This window comes from Chionomys nivalis, chromosome 17 (assembly GCF_950005125.1).
Source record: "Chionomys nivalis chromosome 17, mChiNiv1.1, whole genome shotgun sequence".
NCBI classification, from domain to species: Eukaryota; Metazoa; Chordata; class Mammalia; order Rodentia; family Cricetidae; genus Chionomys; species Chionomys nivalis.
In genome coordinates this window covers 55,457,866-55,483,163 of record NC_080102.1, presented here as the reverse complement: position 1 = coordinate 55,483,163, position 25,298 = coordinate 55,457,866, and the positions used below count along the sequence as shown (strand labels likewise).

Sequence of the window (25,298 nt, the reverse complement as noted above, 5' to 3'; positions counted from 1 at the left end):
TAAACCTGGTCTACATAGTGAGTTCCAGGACAGCCAGAGTTGCACACAGAGAGACCCCGTCCACAAATAAACAAAAAAGGTTAGTACAAGGGGCCCAAAGGGTTTTTTTTTTTTTTTTTTTTTTTTTTTTTTTGTATGTGATTGCTTTGTCTTCCAGTATGTCTGTAGGCCAGAAGAGGGCACCATTCTAGATGGTTGTGAGCCACCATGTGGTTGGTGGGAATTTAACTCAGGCCCTCTAGAAGAGCAGTCAGTGCTCTTAACCTCTGAGCCATCTCTCCAGTCCAAGGGTTAAATGTTTTATAGACAAAACCTGATCATCTTCATTATTCTCTTTTCATCTTTCTTGACTTTCATCCTCCTCATTTTCCTCGTAGTCATTTTCTCTTTTTCCAGCCTTGATAGCACCCTTTTGTAGCTGCCTTTGGCCTTCCTTTAGCTCTTTGGATGGCCTTTGTTTTCCCTGTATTTATCCGTTTCTACTAACAAAGCTATTTGTCCTCTGCAACAATGATCATCCACGTCTCCCCAGTTTCTCTGGAATACGGCTGATGATGGTAGGTTGGGATGATTGCCCTTGATTCTGGGTCGATAGTCAAAGTCAGGAGAGGACGTAGGCGAAGGAGCCTCTGTCAGTCACTGTAACTACTGCGGCAAACCAGCTGAGTGGAGCAACTAAGGAAGGAAAACATTGACTTTCCACGGCAGAGGTGTGGAGAATCAGAACAGCACACACCATGGTGGCCAGGAACCAGAAGAAAGGGACTAGATAGAGCTCCAAGGACACACCCCGGGAACCTAACTTCTTCAAGCAGGTTCCATCTCCCATCTTCCATTTATGTCATAACACCGTGACTCCATCATTTGGTCAGAACCTTCCTGACTTGTTTCTAGAAATGTCCTCAAGTGATACCCCATAGATACACTACTGATCTCTTGACAGTTGACAGTTGAGATTAAGCATCACAGACTGAAGAGATGGCTTAGCAGTTAAGAGCACTTAGCTGCTTTTCCAGGGTTCAGTTCCCAGCATCCTCAAGACAACTTACAACTGTCTGTAGCTTCAGTTCTGGGGGTTCAGTGCCTTCTTCTGACCTCTGAGAGCACCAGGCATGCACACCGTGCACAGATATGTGTACAGGTGAAACACCTATACTCCTAAAACTTAGAGAGTAATTAAAACAACAAAATTAACCATTATAAGCTCTTTTGGGTGGGTTGAGGAGCCTGTAGCTCAGTGGTTCTCAACCTGTGGGTCGCGAATGGCCCTTTCACGGGTTGCCTAAGACCACCTGCATAGCAGGTTTTTACATTGCAACTATAATAGTAGCAAAATTACTACTATGAAGAGCAACAAAAATAATTTTATGGGCTGGGCGGTGGTGGTAGACGCCTTTAATCCCAGCACTCGGGAGGCAGAGGCAGGCGGATCTCTGGGAGTTCGAGGCCAGCCTGGTCTACAAGAGCTAGTTCTGGGACCAAAGCTACAGAGAAACCCTGTCTCGAAAAACAAACAAACAAAAAAAAATTTATGGTTGGGGGTCACCACAACATGAGGGACTGTACTAAAGGGTCACAGAGTTAGGAAGGTTGAGAACCACCGCTGTAGCTGTGTTTGAGATGAAAACTTGCTTTGTAACCCTGCTGGTGCTTGTCACTTGGCCTGGGCAGTTGTTGGACTCACGTCGCCTTGGCCTTCTGAGTTCTGGCATGAATTTTACTTTTGTTTCCTATTAAGGAGGAATCTTGCTTCTCATTCCTCTTTCATAATGGGCCTTTCCTTCTTGCCTATATCTTCAACTTTCCCACCTACATCTTTTTACACTTAGAGAATTCCAAGAAGCTGAGCAGAGCCCTGGCATCAGGCCCTGTGCTTCCTGCCAAGTCTGCAGAAACGAGGTGGAGGGTGACTCTTTGCCATGGATGGCGGTGGCCATGCCATCTGTCTCTAGCCTCATCTCTCCTGGCCTGTTTGCATTTCACAGACGTGGCAAAGTCCCTTGTGCTTCATAATTTCTGCATAAGCCTCCCCTCTCCCTACAGTGCTTCATCCAGCAAATATCTCTTGAATGCCTTTCTCCTGATTAATATTCAGGAGGCTTCATCTTAAAAATTCATTTTCTCAGGGAGGCTTCCCTGACTCTAGGCACATATCTGGTGACTTAAAAATATCATCAAAGGGGGCTGGAGAGATGGCTCAGCAGCTAAGAGCACAGGCTGCTCTTCCAGAGGTCCTGATGAGCTCAGTTCGCAGCAAGTACATGGTAGCTCATGATCATTTGTAATGAGGTCTGGTGCCCTCTTCTGGCGTGTAGGCAGACACTCAGGCAGAACACTATATTACAAATAAATAAAGCTTAAAAAAATCATTCTAATTGTAGAGTGCTGAACAAATTTATATTTAGTGTTTGTTCCTGAAAATATTGGGACTCTTTCTGATCTGCACACTTTTCTATCTCTGCACCAAAGTAGTTAGTGCCTACTATGTATTTACATTGAATGATGATGATTTAAAATGCAATATAATTTTATTGTTATTACTGTGTATGCATATGCTATGACGCACGTGTGGAGGTCAGAGGACGACTTTTTTGTCGTTATTTTTCAAGACAAGGTTTCTCTGTGTAGCCCTAGCTCTCCTGGAACCCTCTGCAGACCAGGCTGTCCTTGACCTCGCAGAGATCCACTTGCCTCTGCCTTTCATGAGCATTGTCTTATAAGGTGTCCTGCTTAGGTTTCTGTCAACTTGGCATAAACCTGAGTTATCAGGAAAGAGCGAACCTCAGTTGAGAAATTTCTCCATCAGATTAGCCTATAGGCAAGTTCATAGAGACATTTTCTTGATTAATGATTGATGTGGGAGGGCCCAGCCCACTGTGGCTTGTATCATACCTGGGAAAGTGGTACTGGGATGTCTCAGAAAGCAAACTGAACAAGCCACAAGAGCAGGCCAGTAAGCAGCACTCTTTCAGGGCCTCTACTTCATTTCTGCTTCTAGGCTCCTGCCTTGAGTTCCTGCCTTGGCTTCCCCGGATGATAAACTGTAAGACAAACAAACCCTTTCTTCCTAAATTGCTTTGGCCATAGGGTCCCCCCCCCCCCGCCCCAAGGCAGTTTCTCTGTGTAACTTTGGAGCCTGTCCTGGAACTCGCTCTGTAGACCATGCTGGCCTTGAACTCACAGACCTTCACTTGCCTTTGCCTCCCAAGTGCTGGGATTCAAGGCGTGCGCCACCACTATCCAGGGAGTATTTTTGTTTGTTTGTTTGTCTTTTTGTTTCGATAAAGTTACACTATATAGCCCTGGCTGCCCTGGATCTAGCTATAAAATCTAGTTGAACTTGAATCCACAGAGATCTGCCTGCCTCTGCCTGCTGGGAGTTCAGTTTTCTTTATTTGTGCAGTTTACTGGGAACTTACAGACAGAAGTGTGTCATCAGTGGCAGTAAGATAGCTCCCAATCTAGCTAAAGATATGCCATTCTTGGGGGCTAGAGAGATAGCTCAGTGGTTAAGAGCACTGGCTGCTCTTCCAGGGGTCATGAGTTCAATTCCCAGCAACAACATGGTAGCTCACAACCATCTAGAATGGTGCCCTCTTCTGGAGGTAGACAGACATGCAGGGAGAACACTGCATATATAATAAAAAAAGATATGTCATTCTCAATCAAAATATAGCTGAATTAAAAAAAAAAACCCCACAACCTGTTAACATGTTTGTATTGGTTGAGAAATAGTCTGGTATTTAGCTGGCTGCCTTGAGATGTATATAGGAGTCACCAGCAAGCAAAATGGTAATTATGACTAAGATGACTGTGGTCATGTTAGACTGGACCCACACAAATGGATGAATGCCAAGCTGTTTATGAGGCCTAGGACTATAGACGTCTAGCTCGTATCTGGTTTTTGGTAATTACCGTGACAGTGTGTGTATGTGACTTGTAGGTGCCAATATTTCCCCTTTTCCTTGAGAACGTGTTTAGAAGTAGAATGGCTGGAGAAGACAGGAAGAAGGTGGTTAAGGGTGTTGGGCATCTTTTGTCAGATGTCTGTTTCTCTTCCATGTACCTTCTTTAGTGATGTCTCTGTTCACCGCTCTCAGCCACTGTTAAGGATGGATCTGTAACCTTGACAGCCATTCTTAGCCCTCTCCTTGAGCAGGAGGGCCCAGTATTGCTCACATAAGGATGTCTAAGAATAGAAACTATAAACTCAATTGTCTTTTGTGAAAAGAGGAAGTTTGCTGGCTTGAAATAAATCGAGACACTAAAAAGTTGAAGGATTAGTTGTATATAGAATAGTTTTTTATGTTTAGAGAACTCTGTTCCCTCTATTGTGACAACTTTCTGTTAGATGGGTGGTGTCTCTTCTTCTGTGGGGTGAAACAGTGGCTTGCCCACCTTCTCCTCCTCCTCCTCAGTCTTCTTCTTCTTCTTCTTCTTCTTCTTCTTCTTCTTCTTCTTCTTCTTCTTCTTCTTCTTCTTCTTCTTCTTTCTTCTTCTTCTTCCTCTTCCTCTTCCTCTTCCTCTTCCTCTTCTTCTTCTTCTTGTTTTTTTTTTTTTTTTTGGTTTTTCGAGACAGGGTTTCTCTGTGTTTTTGGAGCCTGTCCTGGAACTAGCTCTTGTAGACCAGGCTGGTCTCGAACTCACAGAGATCCGCCTGCCTCTGCCTCCCGAGTGCTGGGATTAAAGGCGTGCGCCACCACCGCCCGGCCCTTCTTCTTCTTCTTCTTCTTCTTCTTCTTCTTCTTCTTCTTCTTCTTCTTCTTCTTCTTCTTCTTCTTCTTCTTCTTCTTCTTCTTCTTCTTCTTGATTTTATTTATTTATTATGTATATAGTGTTTTGCCTCCATGTATGCCTGCAGGCCAGAAGAGGGCACCAGACAGGAGATTAAAAATAGTTTTATTCATTTCTTCTGAGACTTTCATACAACGTACTTTGATCATACTCTTTCCTCTACCTACATGTGACCAAACATCCTGTGCAGCCGGGCAATTTAGCTTGTTCACAGAAGCAGGAACATGTAGCCACAGCCTCCAGCTTTCCAGAAAGTTTTCTGTCCTTGGGCAAGTGGGGCTTACAGGTTAGGGGCATTTCTGTGTTATAGATCTCTTAAGCACAGTAACAAATTTGAAACCTGACATTAGTTCTCATATTACATTAAATGATTGCCTTGAGTCTGAAGAGACTTTGGACTTTTACACTTGTTGAGACTGAGAATATAAGGGCGGTTGAAGTTAGGCTGAATGTACTTTGCATTATGATATGTCCATGAGCCGGTGGGGTCAGAGAGTAGAATGTGGACTTTGAACGAGAATGGGCGCATATGTTTGAAAACTTGGACCCAGTTGGTGGAACTGTTTGGGAAGGAGTCAAAGGTGTGGCCTTGTTGAAGGAGGTGTGTTGAAGGAGGGGTAGGTGGGTTTTGAATTTTCCAGATTCCTGCCATTCCCATTGTGTTTTCTCTGTCTCCCACTACAAGATGCAAGCTCTCACCAGGTGGTGGCGCACACCTTTAATCCCAGCACTCTGGAGGCAGAGGCAGGTGGATCTCTGTGAGTTTGAAGTCAGCCTGGTCTACAGAGCAAGTTCTGGGACAGGCTCCAAAGCTACACAGAGAAACCATGTCTCAAAAAACAAAACAAAAACAACAACAGATTCCAAGCCTGACAGTTAATGGCTGGATTGTTCTATGGGTGGACTTTAAATTCCTTTCATCAGAGTATAACTGTAACGAAGACCAGGGAGCCCTACCTAAATCCCCATTTGGGGTAAACAATCACAAAATAAAGGTGTAGGAAACGAATCGATAACTATAACTCAAGGACGGCCTGTTTCTGTAGCTCAGAATTAGAGCACACGCTAGCAGCCGCGCGAGCGTACCAAGGGTCTAGCCCCAGCGCTGGGGGAGGGGCAGTGCAGAATCTGCATTCGCAGGACAAAGTGCTGAGAAGCCAAAGCACACAAGACGCGAACCAAGAGAGAAATGAGAAGCCTGAGTTTGTCATTTAAGACAGAGCCCGGGCCAAAGCTGTCCGGCGGGGAGCAGAGAACAGCCACAGAATGTACGCGCTACAACCCTTGCGCTACAACGGCTTTGCAGTAGTTGAGAGCCCAGGGGAGCCTCTCCTTACCTGGTTACTGCGTTTCTGGGACGGGCAGATAGTTTCTTGCTGACTGTGGAGGAGGCATTAAAATTAGTCTCCATTATAACCTATTCTAAGAAGCAGAGTCTACAGGTCCTGGGACCAGAGAATGAGGGAGGACACTAGCTAATGGGCCAGGTGACATCTGGGATGCACCTGCTGTGAGCTGGCGAACCGTCAGGGGCGGTTAGTAAACAGAACTCTGCACCGACTTAATGCGGATAGTCTGAGAGTTAGAAGTGCGCCAGGCTTCCTATTGTAAACAATTACTCTAGGGGCCATGCTGGATGAGCAGCTCACAGGGTCGGCCCTGGCTGGAAACAGTTGGTTTCTGTGAGCCAAGCGGTCGGGTGCTCCCCCAACCCCTAGCCCTGCCTCTGGCATCCTTGCAGGTGCTGATGCTGCGTGAGACGGAGTCTGGCTGTTCAGACACATCTAACTTTATAAATATGTTCACATTTCTGGTTTTGGTGGGCTGGGACTCCAGTCAAGTGAACCGTAGTGTGTCTCTTGGTGGGTGGATATTTTGAAAAGACTATAAAGCCGATGGTGAAGGGCCACCCCTTTCCACAAGGGCTGCCAACTTGTCTGCGCAGTACTGATATATGGGCAAAACACAGCCAGACAGCGCCCCCGTGTGGCCCACGCGTCACTTGGCGAAAAGCCTGTGTTGCCGAGAGCGCGAGCAGCTCTGGGGCAAAGAGATAAATTACCTGTGACTTTGGGTCAGTAGCATTATGTAGCACATCAAGAGCCGTTTGCTTTCCCCTGGCAAGGTCGGCAATGGACATTTGTTGTATCTTGTTACCCAGGGGTCTTTTTTAAAAAAAAATATTTTTATTTTATGTGCATTGGTGTTTGTGATGGGTGTCAGGTCCTCTGTCATTGACAGTTGTGAGCTAGGAATTAAGCCTGATCCTCTGGAAGAGCAGTCAGTGCTCTTAACCACTGAGCCATTTCTCCAGCCTCGCCCTGGGGATTTTATGTAGCCCTATTTTTTGCTGTGGTTTGAAGGCTCAGGACCTGTAGTCCTGGGAAAGGCCCAAGGTGATGGTCACTTTGTATCATTACATTGATATTTATATAATTATGCATATCTATCTATATCTATGTATCACCTATCAATATCTATCTATCTATCTATCTATCTATCTATCTATCTATCTATCTATCTATCTATCTATCTATCATCATGCTAGCCTCTGATTTTAATCCATGGCTGTGAATCTGAGAGTTTTTCGGGAGAAGCTGAGGATCCACAGATGGCAGGAAAAGAGAGCCACTGGGCCTGGTTTGGGCCCTGGAACCTCAAAGCTCTCTCCCTACGACACACTTCCTCCAACAAGGCCACACCTCCCAATCCTTTCAAATCGTGCCATTTCCTGATGACCATGTATCAAATCTATGAGCCTATGGGGGCCATTCTTATCCAAACCACCACTCTGCTGGTTTCCATAGTGGGGCATAAGCCACAGGGGAGGAATGGCAGTGCACTTGCCCACTGATGTGCTTTGGATAGACACAGGAGTTCTTCAAAGGAGCCAGTGGGCCGGATTTAGGGCTGTGTGGCTGATAGTCACCAGTGAGCCTTCCTATTCCATGTATGTAAAGAATTCGGAGGAGGCTGTGCTAGCTGACTTTCCGTTGCTGTGATGAACCCCATGACCAAAAGCACCTATGCAGAGGAAAGGGTTTATTTAGCTTACAGGTTACAGTCCCTCATCGAGGGAAGCCAAGGCAGGAACTGAAGCAGAGACCACGAAGAGTTCCGCTTACTGGCTTGCTCCCTATGGCTTGCTGAACTGCTTTTCTTATGGAGCCTGGTGGCACCTGCCTAGGGGTGGCACTGTGCACAGAAAGCAAACTAGGGAGGTCCACTTTCCAATCCTATACACACACGGAATGGGGAGAGCTCATGTCCTTATGTGGGCACACGCATATACACATATGCACACACATGCAACTTAAAAAGAGAAAACACAAAACACTGTTCTGAGAAATTCTGGGGGTGGAGGAGCTTTAGTATTTAGCTGCCCTGCTAGTTGCTCATCCCTCTGAGTGCAGACTCAATGGCTTCCGGCAGCACTATTTTCTGGCTTGGGTCTGGCAGGTTGTGGTGTAGAAATCAGCTGTTACAGGGGGATCTGGGTTGAGATCAGGCCTGGGCCTTGGGTTTAATACCAAAGTGTGCTCTTTTCTGTGCCATGTTCTTTCCTGTATTCATAGGTGCACAAAAACTCTGACAACGGTATATAAACACATTTTCAGTTCTTCCTGGTAGCACATCTACTGATACTCTCCTGGCCAAAACAAGTCACATGGCCAAAGCTCAACCTTCTCCTAATGCAGAAAATACACTGTGTCCACTGCAGGCCTGGGAAGATCATACGACAGAGGGAGGAGGTAACGGATTAGGAATAGTAATTTGTTCTGTTCCTGAAGAGACATGGTGGGCTTGGGCTGTGATCCTCTTGCCCCAGACTCTGGGTGTGGGGATTATGGGTGTGTACCAACGCACCCAGCAAGATCTGGTTTCTTTTCTTTCTTTCTTTCTTTCTTTCTTTCTTTCTTTCTTTCTTTCTTTCTTTCTTTCTTTCTTTTTCTTTTTGGTTTTTTTGAGACAGGGTTTCTCTTTGGAGCCTGTCCTGGAACTAACTCTTGTAGACCAGGCTGGCCTCGAACTCACAGAAATCTGCCTGCCTTTGCCTCCCAAGTGCTGGCATTAAAGGCGTTCGCCACCACTGCCTGGCCAAGATCTGGTTTCTTAAAGTGCTTTGTAAACTGTTGAAGGATGATCCTGGAGGTTAAGGGGGGAAAGTCATTCATTCTCACTTCACGAGTTCTCTGACAGCTAAGGCCACTTCCCAAAATGAAGTTTGTAAAACTGTACATATTTACAAAAGAGATTCTGGGAACTTGATTAGCATTTTTTCTTTTTAAAAATATTTGTTTTTATTTTAAGTGTATGAGTGTTTTGTGCACATGCATGGGAGTGCATGTGTGTGAGACCATTGCTCAGTTTCTGGTTCTCGCAGAGGCCAGAAGAGACGGTCTGACCTTCTGGAACTGGAGTAACAAATGGTTGTGAGCTGCCATGTGGGTGCTGGGACCCCAAACCAGGTCCCCATCAAGGGTGGTGACAGCACAAGACTTTAGCCCCACACTTGGGAGGCAGAGGCAGGCGGATCTCTGAGTTTGAACCAGCTTGGTCTATAAAGGGATTTCCAGACAGACAGGGCTACACAGAGAAGCCCTATCTTGAAAAACCAAAACCAAAAACCAAAACCAAAGACACCTAGTCCTCTTAACTACTGAGCCATCTTTCCAGCGTGTGTTTTGGATTTTAAATGGATCTTTCCATCAGTTTCTAGAAGTTGGTGGCAAGACCACGAAGAGAGCGGTAGAGAGGAGAGGACAAACCTTGAATAGAATTAGCGTGTGTCTTATGGTTTCTACTGCTGTGAAGAGACACCATAACTGTGGCAACTCTTATAAAGGAAAACATTTAATTGGGGCTGGCCTTCAGTTTCAGAGGTTTAGTCCATTGTCATCATGGTGGGACAAAGTAGCAGCATGCAGGAAGATGTCCTGTGGCAAAGGACATACACTACCATTCCGAAAGGGAGGGAAGGGAGCAGAGTGAGGAAGTACTGGACCAAAACTCCAAGCTCTGCATCTCCGTGTCTGGCGTCAAAACTCTCCTCGGCTCTCCAGCTCCTTTCACCTTTGTTGACTGCAACAAGCTTCTTTCTCTTGGGCTGGCTCCATTCCGTGTTAGCAACTTTCTTGTCAGGTATCCCACGCTCTGGCATCTCCAGCATCTTGGAAAGGTTTCCAAGGTGGTCCAGGCTTCACCTTCACAATGGCCTCTCTAGGCCTCCATTCAGGGGCATCCCTGACACACACCTGGATCCTGCCCTGTCTGAGTTCCTGTTCTGACTTCCTTTGATGATGAGCAGCAATGCTGGAGTGTATGCCTATTCTCCACATAAAGCCGGGAAAGAAATCGGTGTGTGGGGCTGGAGAGATGGCTAAGTGGTTAAGAGCTTTGACTGGGGGCTGGAGAGATGGCGCAGTGGTTAAGAGCATTGCCTGCTCTTCCAAAGGTCTCGAGTTGAATTCCCAGCAACCACATGGTGGCTCACAACCATCTGTAATGAGGTCTGGTGCCCTCACCTGGCCTGCAGGCATACATACAGACAGAATATTGTATACATAATAAATATTTTAAAAAGAGCACTGCCTGGGTTCAATTCCCAGCAACTACATGGCAGCTTTACAAATTGTCTGTAACTTCGGTTCTCAGGGACCAACATCCTCACACAGACATACATGCAAGCAAAACACCAATTCATATAAAATAAATAAATAATTTAAAAAAGAAGTCTGGTATGTGTGGAGGGTAATCACATGAAATGCATCGTGCCTAGGACAGTCTCTGGTAGAGAAAGAGGAGAGCCAGTGGGGACTTAGAGGGCAGAAGGGGCAATCGGGAGCATGGGAGGAGCTCTGAATTACCAGAGAGCCTTGGGTGGGAGTGGCAATCCTGAGAGAGAAAGTGTTGGGACGGGGTGTCTCTCACAGAGAGGGATTTACACTCCCACCCAACCAGACTCTAGCCATGGAAGCCATCCATGGACTAGTTCACATTTCATTAAGTCTTTGGCCTTGTAAGTTGCAAGGAAGCAGTTGAAGAAGATGACCAGAATGGACTCCATTTCTGCAGCTAGTGGAACCCAAGACTGGCACACCCAGGATGCTGTAAACTCTCCAGGCACAAGGGTGTCTCAGAGTGGGCTATAACACTGGCAGCGATGCCAGGAAGAACTTGGTTGCTCCAGGCCAATGACCCAAACTGGTCCAACCAGAGTGAACTTCAGGGAAAGTGGTGAAACCAAGGACGGTACCAAGAATGAAGCCTTTGGGGAGAGGGAGTAGGAGAAGGGAAATGTCAAGCAGGAAGTTGGTAGAAGAAAGAGTGTGACTTCTAAGGCTTACGCTCTCATTGCATTGTACTCAAAGGGGCTGTCCCTGTGTGGTCTGCTGAGCTTTGGTTCAGGAACTGCACTCAACTGCGGTTTTCCTACTCAGTCTAGTGGAGGAATCATGATGGGTAATTGAGTTTGGAGGGACGGAGGCACTTGCAATCATTGAAGTGTAGATTGAACCAGAATTTGCTGGAACATAGGTTCCTGGTGTCTCCATGTGTAAAAGAAGTCAGCATCCTGGAGGTGCCGCCCAGTGGTGGAGGGCTTCCTAGCACACTCCAGGTTCTGGAGGAAGACCTACAAGAATAAATAGATGGATATATTGGTGAGTAAAAATGTCACTGGAGCAATTCCCAGCTATGCCTGACACCTTTCATGTCTGTGCTCATCCACCATCCAACATTGCTTAGCGGAGGTGGCACAGGGTTGTAATCCCACCACTCAGAAAGCAGAGGCAGACACCTCTCTGTGAGTCTGACATCAGTCTGGGCTACGTAGTTCTAGACAATGCTGGTTAGTTCTATGTCAACTTGACACAAGCCAGAGTCATCTGAAAGGAGGGAGCTTCAATTGAGAAAATGCCTCCCTAAGATACAGCTGTAAGGCATTTTCTTAATTAGTTATCAGTGGGGAGAGCCCAGCCCACTGAGGGTGGTGCCATACTTAAGCTGATGGTCCTCAGTTCTATAAGAAAGCAGGCTTAGCAATACACCAGGTTCCTACTCTGTCTAAGTTCTTGTCCTGATTTCATCCAATAATGTACTACGATGTGGAAGTGTAAACCAAATAAACCCTTTCTTCTCCAACTTGCTTTTGGTCATAGTATTTCATGACAACAATTGTAAGCCTGACTAAGACACAGACCATAGGACTACATGTGAGATCCTGTCTCAGAAACAAACTAACAAACACAAACAAACAAATAAGAAACCAACAAAAGAAAAAAACAACAAAACCCAACTATTCTGTATTGGGAAGAACTCTCCAGTGTTGTGAGAGGGCACTTGTTTGTTCCTGTCTGCTCAGCCTTGAAATAACCACACAGAAACTGTATTCATGAAATCACTGCTTGGCCTGTTAGCTCTAGTTTCTTATTGGGTAGCTCTTAAATCCTAAACTAACCCATCTCCATTAATCTGTGTATTGCCATGTGACTGTGGTTTACTGTCAAGGTTCTGTTTGGTGTCTGTCTCTGATGGGGCTACATGGCATCTCCTACTCTGCCTTCTTTATCCCAGCATTCAGCTTAGTTTTCTCCACCTAGCTCTGCTCTGCCCTATCACCAGCCAAGGCAGATTCTTTATTCATTAACCAATAAAAGCAACACACATACAGAAGGACCTCCCACACCATTTCCTCCTTTCTGTTTAAATAAAAAGGGAGGTTTTAACTTTAACATCGTAAAATTACATATAACAAAACAGGTATCAAGCAAGAATTACAGTTACAACATTTACTCCAGGGAGACAGCGTCAAAAAAGATGATATTTACAATAAAACAAAGAGATTAATTGCAAGGTTTTGGTTCATATAGTTATAGAATCTGAGGAGTCTATATCCAGGCCTCTTTCCTGCCTCTCAAAAGGAAGAAGAATGTGCTACTTGAAGCTCAGATATACATTATTTAAATTCAGTAGAAAGTAAAAGATTTTAGTTCAGGGAGAAGTGTTTTTTTTTTTTTTTTTTTTTTTTTTTTTTTTTTTTTTTTTTTTTTTTTTAGACAGGGTGGGGTGGTTTGAAAGAAAATGGCCCCCAAAGAGAGTGACACCATTAGGATGTGTGACCTTGTTGGAGGAAGTATGTCATGTCATGGTGGGGATGGGCTTTGAGGTCTCCTTTGCTCAAACTTTACTCAGTGAGACAGACGACTTCCTGTCCTTGTGGGTCAAAGTGTAGGACCCTTAGCTTTTTCTCCTGCACCATGTTTGCCTGCACGCCACCATGACACACCATGATGATAGTGGGTTAAACCTATGAAAGGTAAGCCACCCCAATTAAGTGGGTTTCTTCTTAAGAGTTGCTGTGGTCATGGTGTCTCTTCATAGCAATAGAAACTCTAAGACACAGGGCTTCTCTGTGTAGCCATGGCTGTGCTGACTCACTCCGTGGACTAGGCTGGCCTTGAGCTCAGAGATCCGCCTGTCTCTGCCTCCCAAGTGCTGGGATGAAAGGTGTGCGCCACCACTGCCCAGGCTAAAATGTTTTCTGGGATTAAAGGCATGTGTTACCACCCACCAGGCTAAAATGTTTGCTTTTTTTTTTTTTAAGATTTATTTATTTATTATGTATACAATGTTCTGTCTCCATGTATGCCCACACGCCAGAGGCAGGCGCCAGATCTCATGACAGACGGTTGTAAGCCACCATGTGGTTGCTGGGAATTGAACTCAGGACCTCTGGAAGAGCAGCCAGTGCTCTTAACCACTGAGCCATCTTTCCAGCCCCAAATGTTTGCTTTTTTAAAAGTGATGTTTGCAAAGGATGCTCAATCATGCCGCAAGGACATGTGCTCAACTATGTTCATAGCAGCATTGTTTGCCACAGCCAGAACCTGGAAACAACCTAAATGCCCCTCAATCAAAGAATGGATTAGAAAAATGTGGTACATTTACACAATGGAGTACTACACAGCAGAAAAAAATGATGACAGCTTGAATTTTGCAGGAAAATAGATGGAACTAAAAAACATTATTTTGAGTGAGATAACCCAGACACAGAAAGACAATTATCACGTGTACTCACTCATAGGTGGTTTTTAAACACAAAGCAAAGAAAGCCAGCCTACAAACAACAATCCCAGAGAACTTAGACGACAATGCGGACACTAAGAGAGACTTACATAGATCTAATCTACATGGGAAGTAGAAAGTAGAAAAAGACAAGATCTCCTGAGTAAACTGGGAGCATGGGGACCTTGGGGGAGGGTTGAAGGGAGGAGGGGAGAGGCAGGGAGAGGAGCAGAGAAAAATGTAGAGCTCAATAAATATCAATAGAAAAATTGAAAAAAAGTGATGTTTGCAATGAATTTTGGCTTCACATAAGACAGAACTTTCAACAACTTCTGAAATGAGCCTAAGCTCCTTCCGTTGTGTACTGCATACTTATGGAAAATGATCTTATCATTGATGATTACAAGATCAAAATATTGACCAGCTCTGAAGAGTTGCCAATGCTGGATGCCCTGAAGTATTAACTGTTTAGTGGGATTTTTAAAAATTTATTTATTTATTTATTTAATGTGCACTGGTGTTTTGCCTGCATGTATGTCTGTCTGTCTGTGTGAGGATGTCAGATCCCCTGGGACTGAGGTTACAGACAGTTGGGTGAGCTGCCACGTGGGTACTGGGAATTGAACCAGAGTCCTCTGGAAGAACAGTCAGTGCTCTTAACCTCTGAGCCATCTCTCTAGCCCCGGGATTTAATTCTTATGTGTGTGGTTTATGTGTTTGCATGTGTGTGTTCAGGTGTATGTACACACACACGTGTGTGTTATGTGTGTGTGAATGTATGTGTTGTATGTTGTGTGTGTGAATATATATGTTATGTGTGTAAGTGATATGTGTATGAGAGTGTATGGTGTGTGTGTTATATACATGTCAGTGTGTATGGTGTGTGTGTGTGTGGTAGATGGTGTGTGTGTGTGAGTGCATGTGTTATGTATATCACTGTGTATGGTGTGTGTGGGTCTGTGTGGTATATGTAGTATGTGGTGCGTATGGTGTATGTGTATACGTGGTTTGTAGAGTGTGTGATGTGTGAGTGTGTGTTTACCATAGTGATTCTGTGGAGGTTAAAGAAGAACCTGTGAGGATAGATTCTCTCCTTCCACAGCATGGGTTCTGAGGCTCAAACTCAGGGCTCCAGCCTTGGAGGAGGTGACTTAACTACCTGAGCCTTCTTGCTGGCTCCTTTCTTCTTGACCATGAACACCAACACTATAAAAGGATCTGTTGTTGGTTTTTTTTTTAGGTTTATTTATTATGTATACAACATTCTGCCTCCATGTATGCCTGCACGCCAGAAGAGGGCACCAAATCTCATTACAGGTGGTTATGAGCCACCATATGGTTGCTGGGAATTGAACTCAGGACCTTTGGAAGAGCAGCCAGTGCTCTTAACCACTGAGCCATCTCTCCAGCCCCTTGTTGTTGGTTGTTTTTACTCTTTGGCTCTTTGGGCTCTTTTGGGGGGCTCAGCCCCCAGCCCCCAAATAAATCCACACAGAGTCTTACTTAGCTTGGCCTGTTTCTTGCCAGCTTTCCTTAACTTAAATGATCCCTACTACTTTTTTTTTTTTTTTTTTTTTTTTGGTTTTTCGAGACAGGGTTTCTCTGTGGTTTTGGAACCTGTCCTGGAACTAGCTCTTGTAGACCAGGCTGGTCTCGAACTCACAGAGATCCGCCTGCCTCTGCCTCCCAAGTGCTGGGATTAAAGGCGTGTGCCACCACTGGACTCACTTCTTAAACACATGTACCTACATGAGCCTCATCTCCTTCAGCTATGGTATCTGCTGCAGTGTCGCGGAGACCTCTGTACAGGCATCTTGTGCTGTTGACTGGGGGTGGGGTGGAGTAGAGAGTGACTGCTGGGTGGCTGTTGTTCGTAGCGTTTACTCAGAAAACAACTGGTCTGGTTGCCCATCTACTTATTATTTTTTTTACCCTCTACTTATCTACTTCTTTCACTGGTTAAATTAGTTCAGAATACCTTTTCAAATTTTAGTTTTTGAGAGTTTCATATAGGAATACAATGTATTTTGATGCTATCTACCTCCCACTCTTCCTTCCCACTCCCTTGTATTTCACCCAACTTCATGCCCCCTACTTAAAACGTTTTTATTACTCCCTGAGTCCAGTTGGTGCTGCTGAATGCATATGGAGAAGGATGTCCCACTGAGCATGGGCAGCCTACCAACAGCCACATCGCTGAGCCAAAAGGCCTCTCTCACTTAGGGACATCAACGGCGGTGGCTCTTCATCTAAGGTGGGGCTCCTGGAGCCCCTACCTGACCCCTGCGAGAATTTCTGCTTGACTTTGTTGGTCATGTACGGGTAATTACAGCTGCAGGGCCCTCAGAGGCCAGAAAAGGGCATTGTGCCTCCTGGAACTGGAGTTATGAACCACCAGATGCGGTTGTTAGGAATCAACTCTGGTCCTTGGCAAGAACAGTGTTTTCACTCTCCGAGCCATTTCACCAGGCTGTTAAAGTCCCTCCCTCCCTCCCTCCCTCCCTCCCTCCCTCCCTTCCTTCCTTCCTAATTTATGTGTATGGATGTTTCACCTGAATTTGTCTCTGTATCATGTGCATGCAGTGCCGGAGGAGGCCAGAAGAGGGCAGTGGATCCCCCGGAACTGGAGTTAACTATTAGCGCCTTGCGGGTGCTGGGAACTAAAGCTAGGTCTTCCAGAAGAGCAAACAATTAATCCCCTTAACTGCTGAGCCATCTCTCCAATCACCTGTTTGTTTTTAAGGTCAAAGTCTCTCTGTAGAGCCCTGGTTGGCCGAGTTCTCTGGCTTTGGACCTGTGATACGCCTGCTTCTCAAGTGCTGGCTTACAGGCCTGTACCACCACACCTGCCCCAGCCATTTTCTGAAGTTTGCACGGCCCACTCCATGCTGAAAATTCAATTCAAGCCTGTGCATACCAGGCAAGTGATAGCTACTGAGCTACATACTGGTTTAGAAGAAGGGCTCATTATCACGTACTTCACACACGTGGGATCACAGAGATGACTTAGATCCTCTCTTCCCTCCCTCTTTCCCTCCTCTCCCCCTCCTTCCAGCTCTCTCTTTCCCCTCTCTCTTTTCCTTGCTTCCCTCTTTCCTTTTCTGTCCCAGCATCTCTTTGGCAGTTTTGTGGTGGCCTTTTCTGTCTCCCTAGAGTCTGCTACCGGGGCCGTACATTGGCAGTTTAGGAATGTGGCGAAGATGAGACAGGGACTCCTTCAGAGCTAGCCGAGGACCCAGAAGTGTGGCAGGTCGGTTCCTGATGGAGAGATCCTGAAGCCGCCGTCCTCTGTGCCCCCCTCCACCTGTTCCTGTCACAGTGTCACAGCAGTTTTTAAATGACCTCACTCTTAACTTTCTCTCTGCTGGCTTGGTCCCGGCGCCTGTCCTTGCTGCAAGTGGATCGCTTTCGTGTCTGTTAACTGGAGGAGCTGAGCTCAGCAGAGTCACGTTTACTCATTTAAACTTAGAACCCAGCAGGCCGAAGCTCAGCCCTATCCGTGGTGTTTACTAAATCTCACTTCCCCTGTGGCCCATGAAGACTTTTATCTTTTTTCGAGCCATTTTGTGTGTCTTTTAGGTTTTTTTTTTTTTTTTTTTTCCGTCATGGCTATTTCAGGAACTCAGAATGCAGGGTGAGCAGAAGTCCTTGCGACGATCTTTTAAATGATACGTTTCTAAATTTATGTGGCTGAAGGCAGCCATGCACTTTGTTCAGATCCTGGGATCCAGCCTTCTAGGGCTGCTGGTGTCTATGCCTTCTGAGCCTCCTGGACTCTCAATGGCATTGACAGGGGGTAGAAGCCGAGTCTTCAGCACAGTGTAAGGGATGCACCCTGAGGATGCTGTGCCCTTTGTTCCATGAACTCGCTCTGCTCCTTGTTCACTTTCCTAATCCTCTCTCTAGGACACTCACATACAACACGGGATCTTACCTTTTCTTGAGACAGAGTCTCACTAAGGTAACAAGCTATCCTGGAATTCACTCAGGCTGGCCTAGAACTCATAGAGATCAGCTTGCCTCTGCCTGCTAAGGGATGGGATTAAAGGTGTGTGCCACCACATCCAACTGGATTTTCCTTTTGGTTTTAATGCAAAGAATAAACAGCACAGAGAACTTTGTTCTATGCTAAGGATTGAGCCTAGAACCTTGTGCATGCTAAGCAACGATTGTGCCATCGAAGGGCATTTTCAGCCTTAACAGATGTTTCTAAATATTCTATACAGCTCAGATCTGACCCACTTCCCAAGCAATATTCTAGATGGAGGAATTCCCATTTTTTCTCTGTTCTATCTTGGCAGGGAAGTTGGCTGTCCTAGGTTCTCTATGCCCTCACTTTCCCTTACTTGCCTTTTCGCATACATTTCCTCGGCTCTCTGCTTCCTCCTACTTCATTTCTATAGGTCTACATCTGTGAGCATCTGTAGTCCCCCCTTTCCTTGTTGACTTTGCTGGCTGAATGCTGCCCCCATTGGACACAATGCTCTCTTCCTACAGCGAGAGTCAGTTGTATTTATTAAGGACAGTCCTCTGGGCCTGGCCTCCTTTCTAGCCAGCCAGATTCTGTCGGTCTGCTTGCTCAGAAGTCTTTATTTGTAAATAGTGACTTTTTCAGGACTTGGGCTTGAAGCCAGGGCCTTGCATGAGATTGATAAACACAGTTATCAAGCTATCTCCCCACCCAAGGATACAGCCACGTCTTCAGACCATTCCAATACTGGTGGATCATATAACATACTTTGAAAAACATGTTGATATAGTTCAAGTAAAATTTAGAAATTTGTTTTCTGTGTTGGAGGTTTAACCGAGGGGTTCACATAGGCCCTGTACCTGCTCTATCCTTGAGACACACCTCAGAATGGGTTTTCCTTTGAGAAAGGGTTTCTCTGTGTAGCCATGGCTGTCCTGGAACTCACTTTGTAGATCAGGCTAGCCTCGAACTCAGAGATCCACCTGTTTTCCCTCTTAAGTGCCTAGATGAAGAGTATGCACCACCACAGCCTGGCAGATTTTTTTTTTTTTTAAAGAGATAGAGTTTTACTTTTTTTTGTCCCTTTGTCCTGAACCCCTGGGGCTAATGACTCTTGGCTTTTTGCCATTTTTATTTTATTTATTTATTTATTTATTTATCTATTTATTTATTTATTTATTTTGGTTTTACGAGACAGGGTTTCTCTGTGGCTTTGGAGCCTGTCCTGGAACTAGCTCTTGTAGACCAGGCTGGTCTCGAACTCACAGAGATTCACCTGCCTCTGCCTCCCAAGTGCTGGGATTAAAGGCGTGCGCCACCACCGCCCGGCTTTTTGCCATTTTAAAAGTCTTCAAAGAATCTCTGATAAAGGCAGAAAGACTTAGTTCTTTGGATTTAATTTCTGCTTCCTTTTTCATTTAATTGCCTCCTTCCCTTCTGTTACTATTTATTGTTTCAATACCAATGACAGAGACTAATTGGAACTCATAGAGCAGTGGCCTAATTGGTCTCCTGGGCTCCAGGCCTGAATAGTTTGAGCTTTGGACTCTCCCCTAACTGACCTTTGTTTTCCAAGACAAACTCTGTATGCAACCCCTCTGGCTAGCATCCTACAGACCTTAAGACTAAGAGTTTTATTTCTTCATTTCTGAGATAACATTTGAAGCATGTCAGGAACTGTCTCTTAATTCCGGTTTCAACTATCTCTCTGACCCCTCTTTCCTCTGTCTCCAACCTTAGACCTGGCAGCCTTGGATAAGAATCCACAAGTAGAGACTGGAGAGATGGCTCACTGGTTAAGAGCACTGCTTGCTCTTCCAGAAGATCTGAGTTCAATTCTCAGTGCCCATACAGTGTTAAACCTGAGACTCTTGAAAGACCAGTCCCACATTTTTTTATGAGTCAAATTTGAAGCAAGTTTTAATTAAATTCTGGCCTAGACGATGGGCCCTGGCCAGGACCAGTTTATGGTTCCCAGGAAATTGAGGCTTATTAAAAACCATAAGGCCACCATATTTCCCATCATATTCTGCTGTGGGATAAAGCTTTTGTACACTGTAAAGATTTTTCACTTGTATTGGCTTAATAAAACGCTGATTGGCCAGTAGCCAGGCAGGCAGTATAGGCGGGACAACCAGACTAGGAGAATTCTGAGAAGAGGAAAGGCAGAGACACAGTCACCAGCCAGATGCAGAGGAAGCAAGATGAGAATGCCTTACTGAGAAAATGTGCCAAGTCACGTGGCTAAACATAAGAATTATGGGTTAATTTTAAGTTTTAAGAGCTAGTTTGTAATAAGCATGAGCAATAGGCCAAACAGTTTATAATTAATATGGGCCTCTGTGTCTTTATTTGGGGTTGAATGGCTGCAGGACCAGGTGGGACAGATACTTCCATCTACAATCTCCAGTCATGGGCAAACATATCCTGACGTACTTCCTGCCTGTGATGGGCAAACATATCCTGACGTACTTCCTGCCTGTGTACCTCCCACCTATGTCTCGTCAGGGACAAGCATACGTCATGAAGTATAACTTGCCCGTGTACCTCCTGCCCACATGTGATCAAGCATGTATGCTGCAGATGAGTCAAACAAAGACAGAACAAACAGAAAGCTGTTCTTAACTATCTTAACTGCAGCCAGAACCCTTAACATGCAAGGTCTATTTTCCCTGTTTGGGTCTCTCACTAACTTGCAAGGTGTATTGTTCTTGTTCCTGTTTTGGTCCCACAATGGCAGCTCACACTGTGTATAAATCTAGCTCCAAGGAATTCGACAGCCTCTTCTGTGCTCCCTGGTGCCAGGCAAGAGGCACGCACATGGTGCACAGACATACATGCAGGCAAAACACCAACACATGAAACAAAATAATAAAACAAAAAAATCTGTCAGTAGTCTCCATCTGGCGTTACTGCTCAGTTCCTTCTTTCATTCTTTTCAGTATTAATCCACTCAAAATGAGTGTTTATGAAATGTCTGTAGTGCGTAGACCCTGTTTGAGATGTGCGATTTTGATCTCTATACAGTCACAATGGAAAATTGGGGTTACCTCATTTTGTTAGGTATTTGTTTTCAATCCCATCGTCTCCTCTTTTCAACACAACGGCCTTCTCCATCTGACTCTGAGGAATAGGCGAAGCTAAAGCAGAGGAAGAAGTCAATAGCCGTCCTGAACACCTCAGTGGGGGCGAGTCCTCAGACGAGCTGTCTCCAGAGCCGCTGCAGAGCCCGCTTTACTTCTTGATTCTTCAGACTGTAGATGATGGGGTTGACCATGGGGGTGAGCACCGTGTAGAGCACAGAGAAGGCCTTCCGGAGCAGGGGAGGCATGTGGTCTGTTGGGGCCAAATAGACCACAACGAGAGTGCCATAGAACACTCCAACCACACTGAGGTGGGAGGAGCAGGTGGAGAAGGCTTTTTGTTGCCCATGGCCTGAAGGTATCCTCAGCACAGTCCTCAGGATGAAGATGTAGGATGTGACAATCAACATGAAGGGGACGAGTGTGAGGCAGCCTGAGATGCCAACTCCAGCTCCCCACATGATCCATACCTCCCCACAGAACAGCCCGACAACTGGAGCGAAGTCACAGAAGTAGTGGTCAATCACCCTGTTGCCTGGGCAGAGGGACAGAGGGGCTGCCAAGGCCAGAGTGAAGGCAGAGAAGAAGAAGCCACTGAGCCAAGCACCCGTGGCCAGGCAGCTGCAGGACCAGGTGCTCATGAGAGCGGGGTAATGAAGGGGATGGCAGATGGCCAAGTAGCGGTCGTAGGACATGGCAGAGAGCATGAGACACTCAGCTGCAGCCAGTGAGGCAAACACGTAGAACTGGACGAGGCAGCTGGCCAATGAGATGGTGTCCCCTCCTTCCAGGAAGCTCTGTAACAGCTGAGGCATGATGTTGGATGTATAGCCGATCTCCAGTAGGGAAAAGTGGCAGAGGAAGAGGTACATGGGTGTGTGGAGGGTCCTCGTGGAGGCCACAGCAAGCAAGATGAGGAGATTGCCACTGACTGTCACCACATAGATGGCTAGGAAGAGAGTGAAAGGGAGGAAGCCCAGGTGTTGCAGCTCGCCAAAGCCCACCAGGATCAGCCAGGTGGTCTGGTTCTCCTTGTCACCATATGACTTCTTCATGGAGATCTGAGGAAGAGAGACCTCGGAAGGGAGAAAGACTTCCAGTAGTAAGCAATGTTCTGTTAGGGCCACATCTCTGCTCGGCTTACTGCTTACACATCACAGCAAGTGTAGGAGAAGGCTTTATTGTCTCCTGTTAATTAAAGAGAAATCAATGCCCAGTGAGTTACTCAAGACCACTAGGACGGGTTTACTGTTTGAGCCCATTTACTCGGCTCCAAATCTCCTGCATAACATACTGTTCTATAGTGTTTTCCCCAGACTTTTTCTTGGGGGCTGGACACATAGACATGAGAGAGCATCATATCAGTGAACTGTGTACCTGGTGATCCTGGCTGAGTACCAATAGGAGAGGCACACCAGGTGGACTTTTTCTATAAAAATAGGAATGCTGCATGGCAGAGGTGGCCTTATTCTGAAGTCATGCATATTCCCAGGGCAGCAACACATTCCAAACTCTCTCTTTCTAAGAAGGCCAGATTGGTGGGATGGGGAGGCAGCTTAGTCAGCTTGCTCTTCTGAGTCTGATTCCCAGCAGCCACATGAAAGACATGCATTGTTGCACACCTGTAATCCTGGGTGCGGGGAGGGGGAGATGAGAGGACCCCTGGGACTTTCTGGCCAGCCATGCTAGCCAAATCAAAGCTCTCTAGGATCCGGGAGAGACCCTGCCCGCCCCCCAAAAGATGAAAGTGATCTAGGAAGATCCTCAACATGTGTCTCCCACTTCCACATGCATGTGCAATGCATACCTGCACACACATGCACAGACAACCACACACACGAAAACCTGCACATGCACACGCCTGCATGCCTGCATATACACACCTGCACACGTGTGCAAACACACACACCCGCACATGTGTGCAAACACACACACACACACACATGACTTGGGAAACCAGACACACCACTGTATCATTTACTCTGTGAGATTCCGTATAGGTCTGAGTTAGTCTAGAACCTCCTCCCCTGGGAAGTTATTTGTTTTCCTGGACAAGTGGTTCGGTAATGCTGGAAATGTCTGTTGACAAACTGTGTTCAGGCTCTGGTCAGATGTGAGAATCTGGAGTCTTTGCTGTTCTTGACTCCTTTCCTTTCTATTCCACACGCTGTCCAAATGCCACATTTATCTCATATAACTATGAGTTCTTTAGAAATTTCTACCCTAGGGTAGGCTGATTCTCTCATTGCAGAACTCTCTAGCACCAAATACAAGGAGGATGTCTGATAAGCACCTGTGGAAGGAAGAAGTAAATGAGCAAATGGTCAAGTAAGATTCTGGTAAACTGCGGGAAAATCCTAATCTGTGACAATTACCACTTGAGTGGGAGAAAAGGCAGTTTTTTGAGACAAAGTATCATATTGTAACTCAGGCTGGCCCTGAACTGATTCTGTGGTTCAGGCAGGCATTGGGTCTGGTGGTTCTCTTGTTTTAGCTTTTCAATGCTGGGGTTACATGCATAAGCCTCCTTGCTGGGTAGAAAAAGGCATTTAAACGGGAGTCTAAGGGCAGAAGGAATCTCACTACACACACACACACACACACACACACACACAGATAGAGAGAGAGAGATGGGGGAACTAGAAAACCCAACTTGATATAGAGGCAGCAGTTTTGAAGTTAAAAATAGGACATTCCATATCTGCAGACGGCAGCAAGAGCACATGTTTTTTTTTTTTTTTTTTTTTTTTTTTTTAAGAGCACATGGTTTTTGTGCACCTGCCTTGGTCCTATGTTTTGCGCTGTTGGCTTACATCCTGCAGACACACGTCCAGTCACATAGTGGTAAAGAGACAGAGCATGCTGAGCACTTTCCAATGTATTTGAACACATTTACCTTCTATGTAGTAGTGGCTTCTAAAGGACCCAGGCAGGGAATTGAATTGAGACCGACATAGGACACTTGATTTGCCAGTGAGTTGGAACTAGTAAAACTGACCAATTGGACAACTGATCCCAAACCTCTCAGGTCTATACCCCGGACTGATGCTTTAGATAAAAAAGTTACTAATGCCTTCTGGTAAATTTGATGTTGGGCCTTGGTGATATTGTTATATTTTTAATGTTGCTGTTTTAAAAATATTTATACTTATTTTATGGACCTGATTATTTTGACAGCATGTGTGTGTGTGTGTGTGCCCTGCACATGCCTAGTGCACAGAGGAGGACAAAGAACCCCCTGGGATTGAGGTTAAGGATGTTTTCAAGATAGTGTTTCTCTGTGTAACAGCTCTGACTGTCCTGGAATTTGCTTTGTAGACCAGGGTGATCTCAAACTCACAGAGATCCACCTGCTCCTGCCTCCTGAGTGCTGGGATTAAAGGCATGCATTACTATACCCAGATCTCCTGGTGAAGTTCTTAAATATATATTTTGTAGAATAGTTGTCTCATAAAGAATCACTAAGAGGTCTGTGATGCTGACCATAGGAAACCTTACATGATGTCCTTTACCAAGACTATTAGTAAGGAAGTAGATCAGGAGAAAGCTGTAGAAAGGGACATATTAATTTCCGTAAAGCTTCATGTAAAATGGAGAAGGTGTTCTAGACCTTATAACCTTCCCGTATTTTATCAATGACTTCAGGAGGCTTTTAAATATGCATGATTTATAAATGTTCAGATAATATGAAACAAAGGGAGAACCAGTATTGCAGGCAATAGAATAATAATTCAAAGGAATCTTGCAATTTGAACCATGGAAAAAGAGTAAAATGAACAGGAGCACATTAAAAAAAAACTACATGTAAGCCTTAGCAATGAGTTTGAACATGTATAAGGAAGGTAAGAATGGCTATGGGAGCACTGGTGTAAAGTGACTAGGATTTGGGCTGCAGAGATGGCTCAACAGTTGAAAGTGTAACTGCTCTTGCAGAGTTAGGGTCAGGGTGGCTTACAATTGCTGCAACTCCAGCTCCAAGGGATTCAGTGCCTCTGGTATGCATGCATACACACACATACATACACACACATACACACTCTGTACACACACACATACTCTACACATATATACACACATACAGACACATACTCACATACACACATACTCACACATACACACAGACTTGCACACACACATACACACACATATATACACATACTCACATACACACATACTCACACATACACACACATACACACATACTCACACATACACATACATACTCACACATACTCACACATACTCTCATACACACATACTTACAATACTTACACATACACACTCACACACACACTCTACACACATACATACACATACTCACACATACACATACATACACACTTGCACACACATACATGCAAATATATACAGACACACGCATGAGT

At 45.4% G+C, this 25,298-nt stretch overlaps 1 protein-coding gene across 1 annotated transcript; it reads right to left on the bottom strand.

Annotated features, from left to right (window-relative positions):
• Positions 1-21,026: 21,026 nt before the first annotated feature.
• On the bottom strand, positions 21,027-21,968 carry LOC130888412 (olfactory receptor 11A1-like). Its single transcript, XM_057791313.1, has one exon. The coding sequence runs from the start codon at positions 21,966-21,968 to the stop codon at positions 21,027-21,029; it is 942 nt and encodes a 313-aa protein (XP_057647296.1).
• Between the last annotated feature and the right edge of the window lie 3,330 nt (positions 21,969-25,298).

Excerpts from the sequence above, each read along its gene's own strand:
- LOC130888412 (XM_057791313.1), bottom strand. The coding sequence starts at position 21,968 with ATGAAGAAGTCATATGGTGACAAGGAGAACCAGACCACCTGGCTGATC.